This window comes from Peromyscus maniculatus, chromosome 20, assembly GCF_049852395.1.
Source record: "Peromyscus maniculatus bairdii isolate BWxNUB_F1_BW_parent chromosome 20, HU_Pman_BW_mat_3.1, whole genome shotgun sequence".
Lineage (NCBI taxonomy): Eukaryota > Metazoa > Chordata > Mammalia > Rodentia > Cricetidae > Peromyscus > Peromyscus maniculatus.
Window position 1 is genome coordinate 46,997,511 of NC_134871.1, and position 19,418 is coordinate 47,016,928.

At 48.9% G+C, this 19,418-nt stretch overlaps 2 protein-coding genes across 2 annotated transcripts in view; both read right to left on the reverse strand.

Moving 5' to 3' along the window:
* Positions 1 to 6,577: 6,577 nt before the first annotated feature.
* Positions 6,578 to 12,605, reverse strand: LOC102925011 (apolipoprotein L2). The gene is made up of 4 exons (XM_076555685.1): positions 12,487 to 12,605; positions 10,890 to 11,089; positions 10,486 to 10,615; positions 6,578 to 7,454 (listed from the first exon to the last, which is right to left on the reverse strand). The coding sequence occupies exons 1-4, from the start codon at positions 12,603 to 12,605 to the stop codon at positions 6,578 to 6,580; spliced, it is 1,326 nt and encodes a 441-aa protein (XP_076411800.1).
* Positions 12,606 to 17,216: 4,611 nt separating this feature from the next.
* Myh9 (myosin heavy chain 9) overlaps positions 17,217 to 19,418 on the reverse strand; it is an 85,934-nt gene continuing 83,732 nt past the window's right edge. The window contains exon 41 of the mRNA XM_006991907.4: positions 17,217 to 18,678. Within this exon, the coding sequence (XP_006991969.3) occupies positions 18,561 to 18,678 (118 nt within the window). The 3' untranslated portion in view covers positions 17,217 to 18,560. The remainder of the gene's footprint in view (positions 18,679 to 19,418) is intronic.

A 19,418-nucleotide genomic window follows, 5' to 3' on the forward strand; every position in this document is an offset into this window, starting at 1 on the left:
AGAAGAATAAAGAAAAGGTCCAAAGAAAACCATCAAGAGAGTGTATGTCCAAGGCAAAGGATAACAAGGATACAATTTACAACCCCAGAGAACCTAGCAGCAGGAAGCTAGAGAATAGGCTTGGGAAATAAGGAGAAACTAAAAAAGCCATGTGGTGTCTAAGGCAGGGCACAGACACCCCATTACCATTCCCCCCTTGGAGAAGGTCAGCTGCTGTCACTGAGAATGTGTTCCAGCACCCTTGGAAATTTCCTCACTTGCTCCAGATTTGGGGCCCAAGTTGGAGCAGCCACTTATTCACTACAGGTGGTTTAGGAGCCATGGGTACCAGGACAGGGATGGGGAGGAAGTGGTCTGCACTTGGCTGTGCTGGGGAGAGGTCTTTTGCTCCACTCCTTGGTGTCTCTATAAATACCCTGAGGCAGAGACAGTCAGGGCCCGTTGGAATAGGTTCCAGGCCCTCTCCAGGCTATCCTGTATTTTCTGTTTATCTCCACAATCTAAATCCTTCTGTCTAATATTTCCTGCTGCTCACACTCAAGAAAACTCTGGGGAACTATGGGGTTGGTGGGTAAACGCCCCACAGATGAAGCAGCTCTGTCATGTGAAACAGACCCATCACACCAGGGGCCCCAAGCATGGGTGACCTTGCTTAGAACAGGCAACTGCCAACCTTCAGTTTGCAAAAACTTGAGAGTTGAATGACTGAGCACTGAGCCGTGAGCACGCTGAGAAGATCATGAAGGCTGAATTCAGACTCAAACACCTGGCTGTTGGTGTCCAGCTTTGCTCAGACGTTCTGGAGTTTTGTCCCCACACAGGCTTCAGCCAGCACTGGAGAGCTGGGGAATGCTTGCTAAAGGTGACCCTGATAAGCAGAGTGAATCTGCCCACCCTCTCTACCTGGAAGGGTCCTCTGCATTGTGTCCTGGATGTCATCAAAGGGTCTGGCTGGAGTCCACCACTCCAGAGGGAATAAGTCAGGAGGTTAGTAGCAAAGATATTTAGGAGAGAGGATAAAGCCAAAATGAGAACAGAATTGGAAAACCCTCTTGCAAATCTCTACTACCTAAAGACTCTTTTTTTGAGGTGGGGGGTGGTGAGACAGGGTCTCACTATGTAGCTTTTTCTGTCTTGGGACTCACTATATAGACTGAGCTGGCTTTAAACTCACAGAGATCTACCTGCCTCTGCCCCCCGGGTGCTGGGATTACAGGCATGTGCTACCATGCCCAGCCCTAAGAAATTCTTTATACTCAGGGGAAGAGTATGCCTTTGTGGGCACCAGGCCTCTGCCCTCCCCTGTTGTGGGATATTTATCACTGTGTATTGCTGTGATTGGTGTAATAGGAAGCTGAATGGCTAATAGCTAGGCAGGAGAGTCTAGGCAGGACTTCTTGGCAGAGAGAGGACTCTGGGAGGAAGGAAGGCTGAGTCACCAGCCAGATGCAGAGGAAGCAGAATGGACAGTATGGAATTGAGGTAAGAAGCCACATGGAAGATCGTAGATTAAAAAATAAGGGTTAATTTAAGTTATAAGAACTAGTTAGGAACAAGCCTAAGCTAAGGCCGAGCTTTCATATTTAATAATAAGTCTCTGTGTCATTATTTGTGAGCCGGCAGCACAAAGAAAAATCCAAGTTCACTCCCCAGCAGCCTAGTGTTTCCAAAGAGGTTTCAGAACCAAGGAGAGAGACTGTGCTTATCCCCATATCATGGCCCATGAACTGCCACGGCTGGCTACTTGCCACTTAAAAACTCTCAACTGCAGAAGTAACCAGACAGGACACTACTGAAATGGCCAGAAGGGAATTCAGCACAGGTCAGCTGGGAGAAGCCAGCTTGAGGGCAGACAGAGTGCTGCCTTGTGGGACAGGCTGTGCAGGGGTCTCAGCAGCCACTGTGGCCAGCAGAGTAACGATCTGCAGGAGGCAAGAAGGTAATTTGTTCCAGCACAACTAAGTAGCCAGTGTTGGTTCAAACTTCAGGAGTCTGGCCCCAAGTAGTTTATGTTAGGCATATTTAAGCACACTGCAATTTGGCGGACTTTCCTGGTGATAATTAACTCAACCCCATATGCACAATAAAGCTTAAGACATGACTACATCAAAAATCCATACACATGACATCTTTCATTAAAATGGATTCTATAGATGGACAAATTCACAGTAAGGGTCTGGGGGAGAATCCAGTGTGGTCTTGGCCACAAAGACAGCACAAAAGTTCACCCAGCTATTAACCATGTCTGCTTCCAGCCTTCTGGGTGGATGACAGGTTATGCATCCCTTCCTTTGAAGGAACGGCTCTGTTACTGTTCCTGGCTCCCCTGGAGTGCTTCTCTGTGAGCACAAGGGCCTCTGTGCCTCCTGCAGGCTGTGCTCTGCTCCTGAACTGAGTTCACTGCCTCACAGAAGGGCCTGTGGAGCTAGTGGTTAGGTGGCCAGGATGAAGGTGGACCTCCTACAACTATACATCCTGAGCCATGTTCCAATGTTCTGTTTTCCTTACCTATGATTTGGGGACCTTCAGGCTGCAGTGCCCCATTTTCCTAGAATCACTGGTTAATAGTCACTGAACTCAAGCCTATGAGCACGAGATGGAAGAGGAAGATGAGCAGAGAGGTGGTCTTATCCACCCCTCACCCCAACCCCCCACTCACGAGGAAGCTGTGGCTCTGAGAAGGTGTGTCTCCTGACCACATGCTGGCTGCCCTCAACACTCCACAAAGTTTCCTGACCTGTGACTCCAACCTGTGTCGCTCCCCAGTACTGCCTGTAGAGTGTCACCGGCATTCCACTGGTCCTCCAGGGCACCCTAGACCCTGCACCACTGATGTGCCACTGTCGCCGCCACCGTTTTACCACCACCACTGTCATCCCAGGGAGTCACTGTGGCTCCTGCACACCTAGAACTCTCCCTCTGGCTTCCCCCACCCCCAGCTTGTCAGTTTCCCTGCCTTCTCACTGCTTCTCCTACACCACCCTCTTTATTCAAGCCCCCAAAGTGTTCTTCATTACAGAATCAACTGTTTTGGACTACTCCCGACTAGTACACTCTCTAGTTCCCTCTGGTTCCTTGTTTCAGGCTCCCATTGCTTTCCTTTTGCTTCATTAGTCTCCTGCATTTATCTTGCAGTGCTCGGGCACAGGAATGACAAACCCTGGCAGGAAAGGCGGCTCAGCAGTTAAGGGTACTGGCTGTCCTGCAGAGGACAAGAATTCAGTTCCCAGTACCCATATTAGGCAGCTCACAACCTCCTATAACTCCAGCTCCAGAGATCTGGTGCTCTCTCCTGGTCTCTGAGGGAACCTACACCCACATGCTCAGATACACACACACACACACACACACACACACACACACACACACACACACACACACACATAAATAAAAACACATCTGTTGCTCAAATTCTAATAGGTCTTATAATAATTAAAAAAACAGAGCTAGATATTGGGGTGAAAACTGAAAGATCAGAGAAGCAGAGCAAGTCACAGCCACCACGTCTTACCTCACCAACTCCTCAGCCTGAAAAAGCTCAGCTGATAAGCCTCTAGCCAAATGAACTTCCTCAGCCAAAAAGCCTTTAGTTCCTGTCTCCTCACACCTTATATACCTTTCTCTTCCCAACCATCACTTCCTGGAATTAAAGGCATGTGTGTGCACCACTGCTTGGCTCTGTTTTCTCTCCTAGACTGAGTCAATCTCGTGTAGTCCAGAGTGGCTTTGAACTCACAGAGATCTAAATAGATCTCTGCCTTCTGAGTGCTAGGATTAAAGGTGTGTGTCACCACTGCCTGGCCTCTTTGTTTAATCTAGTTGCTTGTTCTGTTCTTTGATCTTCAGGCAAAGTTTATTAGAGTACACAATATATCACATTTCCTCTTTTTTTGTATAAAATAATAAAAGAGAGTTGTAACTAATATATAAAAGCTATATACAATAGGTACAATAAATATATACAATGTATCCAGTCAAGAATTACATTAACAATGTCTAGTCTATTAACATTTGACAAATTCAGAGAAAATACTCCATTATCTATCCTATTTTGGTGAGTCCAAAATATTGTACCTAAATCACTTTCCTAACTTGTTTTACCAACCCAAAACTATCTTTTGATGTCTTTCAAACTTATACATTTTACACCTTTTTAATGAGTTTCTTTTCTGAATTTGTTAACAAGGAAAACTTGTTAACTTCAACTCCCTCAGAGACCTGAGAAGGAAATAATGTTAACTGAGAAATGAGGAAGTGCAAACAAATGACTTCCAAAAAATGTGAGAAATGACAGAAACAGCTGGCTGCCTGGACAGTCACCCAAGGTTCCTCTGCAACATTGGGTATCCATCTTGAGCCTACAGGCCCAGTATATCTGATAGACTCATCTCTGAAGCAGGATATTCTAAAGGGCCTTCCTATCTTGTCTTGGCAAGGTGTGGTAGTCCTTTCTTTTTTGTCCTGCTTGTTCATTTTGAACAGCATACTGTCAGCAGTTGAGGCAAGGGCATTTTCTAGTCCAAAGGCTAACTTTTGCCACAAAGAAAGTAAACTCCATAAGGTGTTTCTTCAGTGCCCATCATCTTCTATGAAGTAGAATGGTGCTGCCAGGAGCAGACATGTCTCATTGTCATTTAAAAAAAACAACAATCTATGTTATTAAAACATCTTAAATGCCATGTTTTGTAGATCTCTGAAGTTTTTGAAGATGATCTGTCTATCTAAAATATATTCCTGTTTGACCTTGAGAACATACCTAATATAACAACAAGTTTGATTGTAATGACTATTAACTTGCATTTCTTATATCCTGAATAGTTGGCAATGGTAACTTTCAAGGACTAGCAATTTGTATTACATTATTAAATGAACTGTATAGGTACAATATCTTGAACAAGATTAGAAATACATGTACAGTATTTTCTAACAAAATCAATCTCAAGTTTGTATCAATATACATTTGTATATAATATACAAAAATCCAATCCAATGCAAAACTAATAGTTGTTTTTTAAAAGTAGATTCAATAATCTACCTTTTTGTCTTATATCTATATTCCTGTATTTTCTTTTTAGAGTAGATTCAATAATCTACCAATTTATCCTATCATTTCTATCTCTATCTCTCTCTCTTTTTCTCAGAGTAGATTCAATAATCTACCCTTTTCCTATCATTTCTGTATAATACATTTCTATATCATATTCCCCTTTCTTCTTTTAGAGATTGACTATGATCAATAACAATTTTTAACCAACCCCTAAACAAACACAAACATTCATAATCCTTTTTGGGAGGAATATGGGTATAGTTTTCTAGGCTACTTCATGCTGATTGGGGATGCTGGTAGTCTTATGGGGACAAAAAGAAAATTTAGGTCTGGCCCAGGTAGGGTAGAGATTCTGCAAGCATGTATCTTGGGCCTGAGCTGGGGGCTGCAAAACCACAGGCAAGCAGTTTTTTTGGTGAATTTGTTCCCCATAAGTTGGATGCCAGATTTTGTTTGAATTCTAATAGGTCTTATAGTAAAAAACCCAGAGCCAGATATTGGAGTGAAAACTGAAAGATCAGAGAAGGAGAGCAAGCCACAGCCACCACCTTTTACCTCACCAACTCCTCAGCCTGAAGGAGCTCAGCTGATAGGCCTCTAGCCAAATGAGCTTCCTCAGCCAAAAAGGCTTTAGTTCCTGTCTCCTCACACCTTATATATCTTTCTCCTCCAAACCATCACTTCCTGGGATTAAAGGCATGTGTGTGCATCCCAGTACTGGGATTAAAGATGTGTGTCACCACTGCCTGGCTCTGTTTCTCTCCTAGACTGAGTCAATCTCATGTAGTCCAGAGTGGCTTTGAACTCACAGAGATCCAGATGGATCTCTGCCTCCTGAGTGCTAGGATTAAAGATGTGTGTCACCACTGCCTGGCCTCTATGTTTAATCTAGTGGCTTGTTCTGTCCTCTGCTCTTCAGGCAAAGTTTGTTAAGGAACACAATATATCACCACACACATCAAAGTTTTTGAAAAGAAAAGATGCGCCAGGCGGTGGTGGCACACACCTTTAATCCCGCACTTGGGAGGCAGAGCCAATCGGATCTCTGTGAGTTCAAGGCCAGCCTGGTCTACAGAGTGAGATGTAGGAAAGGCACCAAAACTACACAGAGAAACCCTGTCTCAGGGAAAAAATCAATAAATAAATAGATAAATAAATAAATAAAAATATTTTACTTATTTCTTAGGACTAGAGCGATGGCTCAGCAGTTAAGAGCACTGTCTACTCTTCCAGAGGTCATGAGTTCAATTCCCAGCAACCACATGGTAGCTCACAACCACCTGTAATGAGATCTGGTGCCCTCTTCTGGCCTGCAAGGACACATGCAGACAGAATACTGTATACATAATAAATAAATAAACCGAAGAAGAAGAAGAAGAGGAGGAGGAGGAGGAGGAGGAGGAGGAGGAGGAGGAGATGCCTAAGTCCTGAACACCATGTTAGAGGGGCTTGATTTCCTCTAACAAAATGCCTCTGTCTCTGTCCAGAACACCTTCCAAGACTTCTTGCTACTTTGGGGGAGGAAACGTGTTACTGATTTGAGCCTGACTGCAAACTCTCATGGATCTGGATGAGCACCTCCAATTTCTCCTCCAGCTCCTGAGCCTGCTGCCTCAGCTCCTCAGCCGACTCGGCTTTTGCCCCCTCATGCAGTCTCTTGGATTCTTTCACAAGGCTGATGACATCCTCAGTGAGGGACACACCTGTGGTGGCTATATTCATGACCCAGGCTCTTCTGCTCATTGCCAGAGCAGTGCCCCTGAAGGCTTTCTTCGCCTGCTCTCCACTTTGGGCAGGGATGCGCCCCATGGTCAAGAGGCGCTTAGCACTGGCTGCTAAGGCAGGGTTGGCTTTGGCGAGCTTGATGGCGTAGATGCTCTGTTGAAGGCATCGTAGGACTCGGTAGCAATTCTTAGACAAGTGGTAGGCTTGGGGCCCTGAATGAACCACAGCTTCCACAACCATCTTCACTTTGTCCATGCTGGTTGATACCAGGTGGCTGGCTCTCGTTCTGGCCGACGACTCATTAGTGTAGTCCACGATACCAGTGGAGACACTAGTCACAGCAGCTGCTGCTCCCAGGCCCATCCCCATTGCCAAGAGCCCCAGACTGGCCCCAGCTGTCACAGGTACCAGAGCGAGGCCAAGGAGGGTCAGGACTCCGGACACAGCACCGGTGGAGCCGGCCACCACCTTGGAGATGGTGCAGTCCCTGTGCACCTTGTCAATCTTGTCTGCAAGGGCGCGCAGCTTCCTGATGTGCTGCTCAAGCTCCAGTTTCACCTGAGGAAACTTATCCACAAACCTCTCCACGTCCTGCAGGTCATGTCGGAGCCTGTCTTGGTCTTCCTTGGCCATGTTTTCTGTGAGGGCGTTGAGAGCGTCGCGTAATGTATCTGCATCAGCTCTGTAACAGGCATCAAGGGATGAAGAGAGAGTTTAACTGTGGAGTTAGGTCAAGGGTAGCGTGCTTGTCTAATATTCATGGGGATTCGGTTCCATGCCCAGAGCTATAAAGACAAATAAAACAGATGTTTTTTATAGACTCCATAACACATGGCCTGTGTAAATGACTGTGGTGATATTTTGTGTCCCCCAATATATTGTGCATCCTAATAAACTTATCTGGGGTCAGAGAACAGAACAGCCACTAGATAGACATAGAGGCCAGAAAATGGTGGCACACACGCCTTTAATCCTATCACTTGGGAGGCAGAGATCCATCCGGATCTCTGTGATTTCAAAGCCACACTGGAAACAGCCAGGCATGGTGACTCACCCCTTTAATCCCAGGAAGTGATATCAGAAAGCAGAAAGATATATAAAGCATGAAAACCAGGAATTAGAGCTGGTTAAGCTATTAGGCTTTTAGTGGCAGTTCAGCTGAGATTCATTCTGGATGAGGACTCAGAGGCTTCCTGTCTAAGGAAACAGGATCAGCTGAGGAATTGGTGAGGTGAGGACACTGTGGCTTGTTCTGCTTCTCTGATCTTCCAGCCCCCAATACCTGGCTTCAGGTTTGATTTTATTAATAAGACCTTTTTTAAGATTCGTGCCACAAATGACAGCATGCTTTCTGTGACTCCAGAGGGATTTTATAGACATGCAGAATCTTTTGATGGTAAACACTTGGTAATGGTAAATGGCCCTTCATCAATAATAGAGGATAATGAGTAACAGTCATGTTAAGATGCTCTTCAGAGAACTGGAGAATCTGCAATTAAGAGTGCTTGTTGCATTTGTACAAGACTGGGGTTTGAATCTCAGCAGTCATACTGAAAGGTTCTCAATCATCTATAACTCCAAATCCAAGGGATCTGACACCCTCTTGCAGCCTACATGGGTATGTGCATGTACACACATTCACACACACACACACACACACACACACACACACACACACACAAATAAATAAAAAGTAAATAAATTGCCAGGCGTGGTGGCACACACCTTTAATCCTAGCACTCAGGAGGTAGAGGCAGACAGATCTCTGTGAGTTTGAGGCCAGGCTGATCTACATAATGAGTTCTGGGACAGCCAGAGCTAGAGAGATCTTGTCTCAAAAAAACAAACAAACAGTAAATAATATACTATAATAAATCTTGTTTGTTTGTTTAAGATGCTCTTGCGGCTAGAGAGATGACCCAGCAGCTAAGAGCACTGTTTGCTCTTCCAGAGGACCCAGGTTTGATTCCCAGCACCCCATGGGAGCTCACAATTGCCTGTTCTAGGGGTTCCAATGCTCTCTTCTGGCCTCTGTGGGCATCAGGCACACACACACATACATGCAGGCAAAGACTCATACATATAAAATAGAAATAAGTCTTTTAAAAAAAAAACCTTTAAAAAGCTGTTCTTTAGAGGCTGAGGATTTTGCAGTAGTTAAAGTGCTTGCCAAGCATGCATGAGGCCTGGGGTCTAGCACTGTATAAAACCAGGCATGGTGTGGTGATGTTTTATTTGTGCTTTAATAGTTTGCTTGGAGGTCAGGGGAAAAGGCCAGCCATTTTAAGTAAACATAGATTAAACATGGTGGTAGCACATGCCCTTAATCCAATTGCTTAGCAGACAGGGTCTCTGTGTGTCCAAGGCCATACTAGGGAACAGAGTCAAGCGTAGTGACAGAGGCCTTTAATCCCAGTAGCAACCATAGAGACCTGGAGGTCTGTACAGACAGGCAGTGACAAGGAAGTGAGGTAGCTGGGCTAAGATAGCAAGCAGTAAAGGCGTGGGTAAGACAGGAAGTAGCTCGCATTTGGGAGCTGCAGAGCGAGTGAGGTAAGATTGGCTGGTGGCTATCCCTCTTTCCCTGATCTCTAAGGCTTTCGCCCCTATATTTGGCTCTGTGTTTTTAATTTAATAAGACCATTTAGAAATTCGTCTACAGCATGGTGTCACAAGCTGGTAATTCCAGCACTTGGGAGGTAGAGGCAGGAAGATCAGAAGTTCAAGGTCATCTTTAGTTATGTCTGAGTTCAAGGCCAATGTGGGCTACATCAGACCTTGTAAAAAAAAAAAAAAAAAAAAGATGCTCTTAGTGTCAGGCGTTTGATGAAGATGCCTTCCTACTCAAGGGTAACACTGTGGCCATCTGTACATTTGCCGGGGGTGGGGGCAGAGTTGGGGGAGGGGACTCTGCTCATGAACACGGGGAGGCAAGATTGGAGCCTAAGTCACCCTAATTCATGGAATGTTTGCTAGTGTGTTGTGAAGTGTTTCCTTTGCCCTCAGCTGCTAAGAACAACCAGTAGGCCTGGTCATGTCCTGCCTGCCAGGACTGTCTGCCGTTGGCTGGGACTTTGGCAGGAAACTCATTCGAACTGAGCAACCCTGACTGAATATTCTAAGCGTGAAAGGCTTCAAAACGATGCCACAGTGGAAAGCTCCTCAGTTGACCTCAGGGGACGGGTCACACTCAAAGTGCTAAAAAGAGCTTAGAAAGTTAAGATGTTTTCTAAGTGTAAAAATATCAAAGTGTGTTTCATGTTGAGACTTGGATCTCATTCCCACGATGCATCATAGTTGAAAATATTTTAAAATTAGGAAAATTCAGGATCCTAACCACTTCTGTTCCCAGGAACGTCCTGTATAGGGTGCTCAGTCTTAACCATGCAGTATATGATGGGGGCTTTGGTGTCATTTCTGACCTCTAGGGAATCGGAGACTAAAGGCATTGACCTCCAGGAGAGTGAAAAGCCCCGGGTCAGCCTTAAAGGTAGTGTGTGGTCCAGCCCTTTGGCGGCTCTCCAGTTCACCGAGAGACACTGGAACATTCACAAAGCACAATTCCGGGTGTATCCATGAAGATGCTTTGGGGAGAGAATTAGCATGTGGACCAGGGCGCTGGGTGGGGAAGGTGCATGGTAGATGGAGGCTGCACATCCATGAGCAGGGGAAAGAGAAACCAGAAAGGGGAGAAGTGCCTAACAGCAGGTGACCTGGACAACTCGGCCTCAGCCACAAAGTTCTCCCAGGCTCCATCTTCTGTCAGCAGCAGCTGCAGATCTTCCCTACCCGGCGGCGTGTGCTGGAGGTACTCAGCGGCTTCCTCGACGAAGTTTCTGCTCCCTGGGTGGGAAGGAGAATGAGGTTAGAGGACAGAATGGAAGAGCTTGAGTGACAGGAACCTCAGAGTCAGCTTCCCAGGCTGTCCTGGTCCCATCTGAGGAGGCAGGATAGGGAGGAGGTGAGTCCTGGCTGTTGTACTCCTCAGGAAGGGACCTGATGTTAGACGAGTCCTGTAGTCCCCCTTGGGTCTTCCCCTTCTCTGTTCTCAACTTCTCTGCACTCAGTAATGGAGGTCTAGGCCGCAAACCAGAAGAAGCCAGAGGAATGTAAGTACCTGGGGAGCCCTCGCAGGCTGGCGGCTCCATGGTGTCAACTTCAGGGTCTCTGGTCCAAGCTGCAAGGAGGAGAATCCAGACCATGCGACGGAGCTGGAACAGCTGCTGAGAAGGCAAGCCACTAGGGACTGTGTCCCTCAGGTCCCTCCACAGTGTCCGGCAAGGATCCGGCTTTAAAAGAGCTTCTCTTCCGTGGGCTCTGCAGAAACCAGCCAGTCATCTGGTTCTAACTGCCCACCCCAAGCCCCCTGCTCCAGACAAGGCAAAGGCCTCCTGATCCAGGAGGGTCAGCTGATGATGAACCTGTGGGAGATAACTGAATTTGCACACAGAAAGCAAGTGGAGGAGGGATGCTCCAAGGGGAGGAACACATATGTGAACTAATGATAGAGACTAACGTCTATTGTCTGGGACACACAAGGCTCCTTGGACATAACCTCATTAGGTGATTGCATACGTGCCACGAGATAAGGAGCACTGTGGCCCTGTCGTAACAGAGAAGGAAGACCACAAGATCAGCTAACATCCACAGTCTTCGTAACAGTGTTAGAGCTGACTCATGAACCCAAACCATTCTGAGCCATGTTCCACCCTCTGGTAACTCAGCTCAGGTCCCTTAAACAATCAGCAAGATGTCTTCCTATCTGTGTGCAGTGTCTTGTCAGCAGCTTCCCATCCACAGCAATGCCTGTGCCCCGCAGGGTACAAACTCACCGGTACCCCTGGGCTCTCCCAAGGCCCACACACTCCTTGCTTCTGCAGGATCCTGCATCCAAGCAGGCCCTAAAATCCTGCCATATCCTGTCTCTGTTTCTATACTTGCTCTGGGCTGCCCAAACCCATCTCCCATCCTCACTAACCATTGGACTTCATATCATAGCCAACCCTTTATGTAAACAGTAGTGCAAAGAACATGCCCCTTGAATAGTACTTTGCCTGCATTTCAGACTCTTTCCCTAAGTTCTGTCTAGAGGGCTGGCAAGATGGTACAGTAGATAAGGGTGCTTGCAGCTAAAGCTGATGACCAGAGTTCAAACCCAGGTCCCACATAGTGAAAAGAGCTGACTCCCACAAGTTGTCCTCTGGCTTACACACACACACACACACACACACACACACACACACACACACACACACACACGCATGCGCGCGCGCGCGCGCGCGCGCGCGCGTGTGTGTGTGTGTGTGTGTGTGTGTGTGTGTGTGTGTGTGTACGAATATATATATATACATGCACATATATTTCATATATGAATACATACATACTTGAAAAATAAATCTAGGCTGGTGTGGTAGCCCATGCCTTTAATCCCAGCACTCTAGAGGCAGAGGCAAATGGATTTCTGTGAATTGAAAAGCCAGCCAGGTCTACATAGCAAATGCCAGGCCAGCCGGAGCTACACAATGAGACCCTATTTCTAAAAATGAAACCGAAACAAAACAAAAACTAAAAAACAAACAAACATAAAAACACTTAAAAAAGATAAAAAAGACACTGATTTGCTTCCTAGGCAGAAAGCTTAAAGTTAAAAGCAGCGGTTCCATTTCGCTGGGATGGCGCGGCGAGTGCTCAGGAAGAACTGTTTCTTATGGTACTTTCCAGGCACACAGAGGCCTGGCAGAAACAGTGACAGGCCTGCAGATGTCCCACGAGTCACCAGATGAGGTGAAATGGCACCTCCCTTCACAGTACGACTGTCCCTTCGTTCCTTCATCTTCGGATTTGATCCTGCTCGACTCTACACATACATGTGGTACACTGAGGCACGTTCGGTCTAGCACTCCATTACAAGGTTAACTTCCACAGGGTTCACTTAACCAAGACTTGCCTAGCTCCCCTCATCTCTTCAGGGCTCAGTCAAGGCACCTACCAGCTGCCATGGCAGAGAACCCTAGTTCCTACAAAAAGCAACCAAATGAGGAGGTCCCAGAGCCCCTGGAGTCTCTCTATCTGTCTCAGAAGGTTCGTTAATATTCTCCCCCATCATAACCAGATAGTCTTCTCTGTTCTTTGTTATTTTTGTGACTATTCACCACCACTTCCCCCAAGGCAGAGAGGTTGATATGCAAGGAAAGTCTCCATTCTCCATTCTTTGGCCCCTCGGTAAAGCCTTGCACTGACCTGGTCGTGGGCCACAGCTGGGTACTGAGGTAGGCGCGCTGGACCTCTTGAAGGGGCCTGTGGCTCAGTTCATAGGAAGGCTGTTCCAGGAAGGACAGAGGCCACACTGGAGGAAGTGGAGGTGGAGGCAGCCCTGCCCTGCTCCTGGCCAGCTGTGTGGCCCTGATAGGAGCCCTCTTTTCCCCCAGCTGGGGCCTGAGCAGTTCAGCAAATCTGCCCCTGGCCAACGAGTTTAGGGCATCCTCCCTGGGCAGGGAAGGAGTGAAGGCAGCTTGCTCTTTCTAAGGAGTCCTTGATGACCTCTCAGGGCCAATTTGAGGCCCTTTTAGTCAGCACATCAGTCCTCAAGCCTGCTGCAGTGGCTCCCTCCCTCCCTCCCTCCCTCCCTCCCTCCCTCCCTCCCTCCCTCTCTCCCTCCCTCCCTCCCTCCCTCCCTCCCAACCATTCCCTGCTTCCACCATAGACCTTCAAGCTATCCGGCCTCAGTGACCATGACACTTCCATGTCTTCGCTATGCCTGACCCCCCCCCCATAGTGTCTTCCCCATTCTGTTCTCCCTGCTCCCTCCGTGTCCCACAGTCCAATGCCTGCTGTCCCCCGTTCCCGCTGTACAGCCTCCAAACCCACCCCACAGGTGGGCAGTGGCTTCCGGGGGCCAGCAGCAGAGGTGATCTATCCATCAGTTGAAAACAAGCTGGCTCTTGGTGGGCAGAGTGGAGACCATCACTGGCCCGTTCACTCCAAGACTGAAGCACCAAGGGTGACCTTTGAAAGCGACATTAGTGGCACAAACCGAGAATTCCAGTACTACTCGGGAAGCTGAGATGAAAAGATGAATTTAAAAGCCAGACTAGTGGGGAGCTCCGGGCCAGCCTGGGGTTCCTAGGGAGACGCTACCTCAAAAAAAAAAAAAAAAAAAAAAAAAAAAAAAAAAAAAAAAAAAAAAAACAAGAAACCAAACTAAGTTCTGAGTTAGCCTATGCCCCCTCACATTCAGTCTCTCTCTCCACCCCTATGGTCTACCCGGTGATCTTATGGCGACAGTTGGGATGGCTCTGGGGATAATGTTTGGCAATGTGCCCCTTCTCGGTCCCACACCTGCTGCCCTTGCCTATCCAGACACCCAGGGCAGCTTCTGCTTTCTACCTCCATCACCCACAGACTGACGCCAGGAGTCAGGGGAGATGCAGGCCTACGTGTCCAGCTAACCAGTCCGGACCCCTTGGCAAATCACCTGGAGCCTCAGTTTCCCTCACAGGACCTGAAACAGAATGGATTCTCAAAAGAGGGTTGGATAAGAGCCCTCTGAGCCTCTTGTATCTCAGGAGCCAGACTTTGTCCCCAACAGATGAGCAGGGGCCGAGCCAAGACTCAAACTGATACAGACAGGCATTCTGACACGTGACCTTTATGAGCTCCCTTTTTGCTTATGGTTATTTGGGGGTTATCTTTCTTTTCTGTAATTACCCTTCCATCAAGTCTTCCCCTCTTCACCAGGATTGACATTAATTAACTCAACAGCCAGACAAAACTACCACAAGGTACAGAGCCAGGTAAATGTCTATATGAGCAGCAAGTCTGCAGTGATGAGGACCCTCTGATCAGAGTGTGGAATAATCTCTCAAGCAGTCTTGGGTGGAGCAGCCTGGACTAGACAGCAGACTCACTTGGCAGGATAGGGCATAGATGTCTTGAACCCCAGAAACTCCCAGACATCTGAAGATCTGCTACACAACAGCCCAGCATGACTGGTGCCATCCAAAGCAGTCCCCCAGGATGTCTGCCCACAGCATAGGGATTGGCATCTCAGCCCAAATCTTTGGCAATTACCACCACCAGTATCCTAACACAAAGGAAACAACCCTAAAACTGTAGCCTAAGTCAGGCAGAACGCCAGCACCACCTAGTGGAGGGTGAAGGGATCAGCAGCCAAAGCACCGGGCCACCATGTGCCGATCTCAGCACACACTGGCAAAGACAAGCTGAACACTATACTGGATGCCCCAGAACAGGCACCCACCTCTATGCTGGTCTCACATTCTCTAGAGAATGCAGGAAGGGACAGGGACCTTCCAACTGAGCACGTGACACAGGGCTTCTGAAGTACCTAAGAGGTCAGCACAGATAAACCTGGCAGGACTGCTCAACACAGAAAGGGGAACCATACCCCTGACTGACAGCTCTGGATGATGGCCTGGGAACGGAAAGGGAAGCCATCGCTCACAGCCACTGCAGCCTGGCCACCAGTGTCATTCGGAGAACTGCCCTGTCTTTGCTCAGATGGAGCATCGTATCTCCAAATGTATGGGCTTCAAAGTTTAGAACTAAGTATAACAAGGAGAGGATCTAAACCACGTGGGGTGGTTTCAAAGAAAATGGCCCCCAAAGGAAGCAGGACTATTAGGTGTAGCAGCACTATTAGTCTTTTTGGAGTAGGCATGGCCTTGTTGGAGGAAGTGTGATACTGTGGGGGTGGAACCTGGGGTCTCCTGTGCTTAAGGAAAGCCCGGGGTTACAGCTCACTTCCTGTTGCTTGAGTATCAGGATGTAGAACTCTCAGCTCCTTCTCCAGCACCATGCCTGCCTGCATGTGGCCATGTTTCTCACTATGATGATAATGGACTAAACCTCTGAACTGTAAACCAGCCTCAATGAACTGTTTTCCTTTATAAGAGTTGCCATGGCCGGGCGGTGGTGGCGCACGCCTTTAATCCCAGCACTCGGGAGGCAGAGCCAGGCGGATCTCTGTGAGTTCGAGGCCAGCCTGGACTACAAAGTGAGTTCCAGGAAAGGCGCAAAGCTACACAGAGAAACCCTGTCTCGAAAAACCAAAAAAAAAAAAAAAAAAAAAAAAGAGTTGCCATGGTGATGGTCCTCTTACAGCAAAAGAAACCCTAACTAAGACAACGTGATTACCAAACTTTTGTGATGCAATGCAGATAACACTGCCCTCAGTTTGAGGCACATATAATCATCAGGAGCATCAGGCACGTTTGCTGAATGACCACAGCAGCTCTGGGATTCTGATTTCCAACAGGATGGGTAACTGACCCAAGACTCCAGAGTGCTGAAGACATTGCTTTAACCAGAGAGAGGATCCAGCTTCAAGTTCAGCAGATTCCCAAACAGGAGGAGGGGAGGGGGCTGGGGAGCTAGTCCACTAGGCAGCTCTGCAGCATGTGGCCAGGGTGTCACCACACTCCTCAGTCACCAAGGAGCATAGCCTTGAAATGTACAGCAACTGAGTGCTATAACCAGGATGGAGGCTGCCGTGGGATGTTGACAGAGCCTGTAAACTGGGAATCGGGGACCTGTGTGGGCCTTGGATGGAATGCCAAGTGTCCTTTTAAGACACACACAGAGGAACTAGAGAGATGGTTCAGCGGTTAAGAGCACTGGCTGCTCTTCCACAGGTCCTGAGTTCTATTCCCAGCAACCACGTGGTGGCTCACAATCATCTATAGTGGGATCTGACGCCCTTCTCTGGCGTTAAGTTGTATATGCAGCTAGAGCATTCATACATAAAATAAACTTTTTAAAAATGTGGGGTTTTTTGGGGTTTGGGGGGGGTTGTTTTGTTTTGTTTTTGTTTTAGTTTTATTTTGTTATTTTGGTTTTTCGAGTCAGGGTTTTTCTGTGTAGCTTTGGAACCTGTCCTGGAGCTCATTCTGTAGACCAGGCTGGCCTCGAACTCCTAGAGATCCAGAGTGCTGGGATTAAAGGCGTGCGCCACCACCGCCCAGCTAAAATGTGTTTTTAAGAGAGCTCAGGCTGCAAGATGACTCAGTGAGTAAAGGCACTTGCTGCCAATGACGGCCTGAGTTTGACCCCCTGGTACACCACTTCCTCCGAGGTGTCCTCTGACCTATGTGAACACACACACACACACACACACACACACACACACACACACACACACACACTCTAATTTTTTTAATTTTCGGGGGCTGGAGAGTCAGCTCTGTAATTTCCTTCCTCCTGGGAGAGACAGGTGACCCCAGCATTTGGAGAGGCACACTTGAATGAATGCCCTGGGCTCATGGCAGCCCAGCCTCTTCGACTGCATGGAGGCTGGAGGCTCTTGACTTCTCAGGCTCGGAGCCCTCTCAGTCCAACTACAGAGTCAAGTGTGGTCTCTTGGGACAGCTGGCCCCGCCCTTCCAGGCCACCTTCTGCTGTGGACAGACACCCAGACACCAAAGAGTGGGACATGGTAGTCTTTATTGTGACGCTCAGTGGAAACACCTGTAAACCAGCTTACTGTAGTGGTGACAGCCGCGACACATGCTAAGGCACTTTTATTATATAAAAAGGGGGTGCGGGTCCCACTCACTCCTTCGTGACAGCGACTGGGACTTGAATTCAGAGCTTTTCCGGCATATGTAGCTTCATGATTTAATTTCGTTTGGTTTTTTTTTTTCCCTTTAAAAAAAAAAAAAGCCTTCTTGCCATACGGGAGTCTAAACACAGCATTTACAAAGCAGTGAGGCGCACAGGGAAATTCGGCAACCAGTGTAGACCATTGTCGGACAGGCTACTTTCTTCTAAACACAGTTCTGGGGGAAAGGCAGTGAAAACACCCGGAACTGTAGCATTTACTCCAAGAAAGGAAAAAAGAAAACCCTTTTCTGTTTCTTTTCTTTCAAAGCCATCCCTGGAAGGCAGATCTGAAGCTAGAGCATGGCGGTGCAGCTCCGCCGCCCTTGGCCCGTCCTAGGAGGGGCGCAGGAGGGTGCACAGTGTGTGCCCCGGCTCTGGGAGAGTCTGGCTGCCAGGCCTGCAAGTCCCTTAACCATTAAATAGATTTGGTCCCCTAGAGTGCTGGGAGAAGCCACCGGAAGAAGGCTGTTGGCCTTTCCAGTGTGGCCCTGATGCCCTGTCTGCTTGCCCCGGTGCCAGGACAGTCTGCCCTGGGCAAGGGAGGGGAGGGGCACTGCACTTGAGACATCTGACCATCAGAAGGAGCGGAGGCCGCCCGTGCTACCCAGAAGGGAGCGGGGTCAAGTCCCCGAGTGCCCCATGTTCTGCACCCGGCACAGAGGCGGAAGCCCGGGACTGCTCCTTCTGGACCAGGAAGGGCCCAGGGAAGGGGGCCGGCCATAGGGCGGGTGTGAGGTCACCATGTGTGATTGCCAACAGCAGAGGAAGGAGTGGGGGGGGGGGGGGCAGCAGGGGTGGGGGGTGGCAACACTTCCGGAGGGCCTGAGCTAGTAAAACCTTTATCTGAAGAAAAAATAGAGTCCTAGAAAACTCTGGTGCCCACCCCTCCCATGGCTGCCATCCTTGCCCACCACCTGTGCTCTCAGGCAAGTGGGGCAAAACCTTGCTGGTCGCCGGCCTGAGCCAGCCTGGACTCTTTGGTATCAGATTCTTGAGGGGTACGGAGGGCTGGAGGGGCTGCAGCAGAGGAAGCCAATGCCCTCAGGAAGGCCTGGGGGCCGGGGGGTCATGGTCAGAGCAGTCTCAAGGCAGGGGTGTGGAGGGCTGGGGAGGGGAGACGGAGCCGTCCGTCTGTCTGTCCGTCTGTCGTCTCAGGCAGCAGAAGATCCTACTCGGCTGGCTTGGCCTCAGCCCCGTCGGCCTTGCCGTCGACCTCCTCGTCTGAGCAGTCGCCGGTGCCTTTCCGGACAAGTCGGCGGGTCACCACAAACGGCAGGTCCCCACGCCTGTGGGCAGGGGGCAGGGGGCAGTGTCAGCGGGGCCCAGCTAAGGAGGGCGGGCGGCCCAGCACACAGATTTCGGTGTTGCCGGGGACACCACTCTGCCAGGGGAAGTGAGGCAGTACTGCGCAGGCGGCCATCAGAGCCATCGCCAGCCGGTACCTGCCAGCGGTCTTTACCACAGAGGGCGGCTGAGCGGGGGCAGGTGGCACTGCCTTCCGCAACAGGGGCCTGAGCTCAAACCTCAGGACCAGGCAGGCTGAGTGCCGCAGACCACATGCCTAACTCATGTGGGACCCCAAGTCCCATCCCAGCACCCCAAAACAAAAAGAACCAAGTGGACCCGGAAGCTTGGGGAACAGCTGTTCACACAGGAGTCTGGGGCATTCTCTGATCACGTTAGAAAGCACAGATGCAATTCTCGTGAGTCTTATTTTCATGCTTTAAAACAAGATTCTCTCTAACTGGAGAAGGAATGAGGACTTTCCAGATCTGCTGCGCTCGGCAAAGCTCTCACACTAACAGAAGCCTGGCTTTCCTCCCTTCATGCGGCATCGTGACACCAGCGTTCCCTCTTGGGCATCTCCTGGGAGTGCAGACTCGGGCCAGAGAGCCTCCGGCAGCCAATTCAAAAACCCCAGCGTGGAAACACCGCCATCAGGCCTCGAGTTCCGAGAAGACAGGCTGTTAAAATAGGCTGGAAAAGCCAGGCGGTGGTGGCCACGCCTTTAATCCCAGCACTCGGG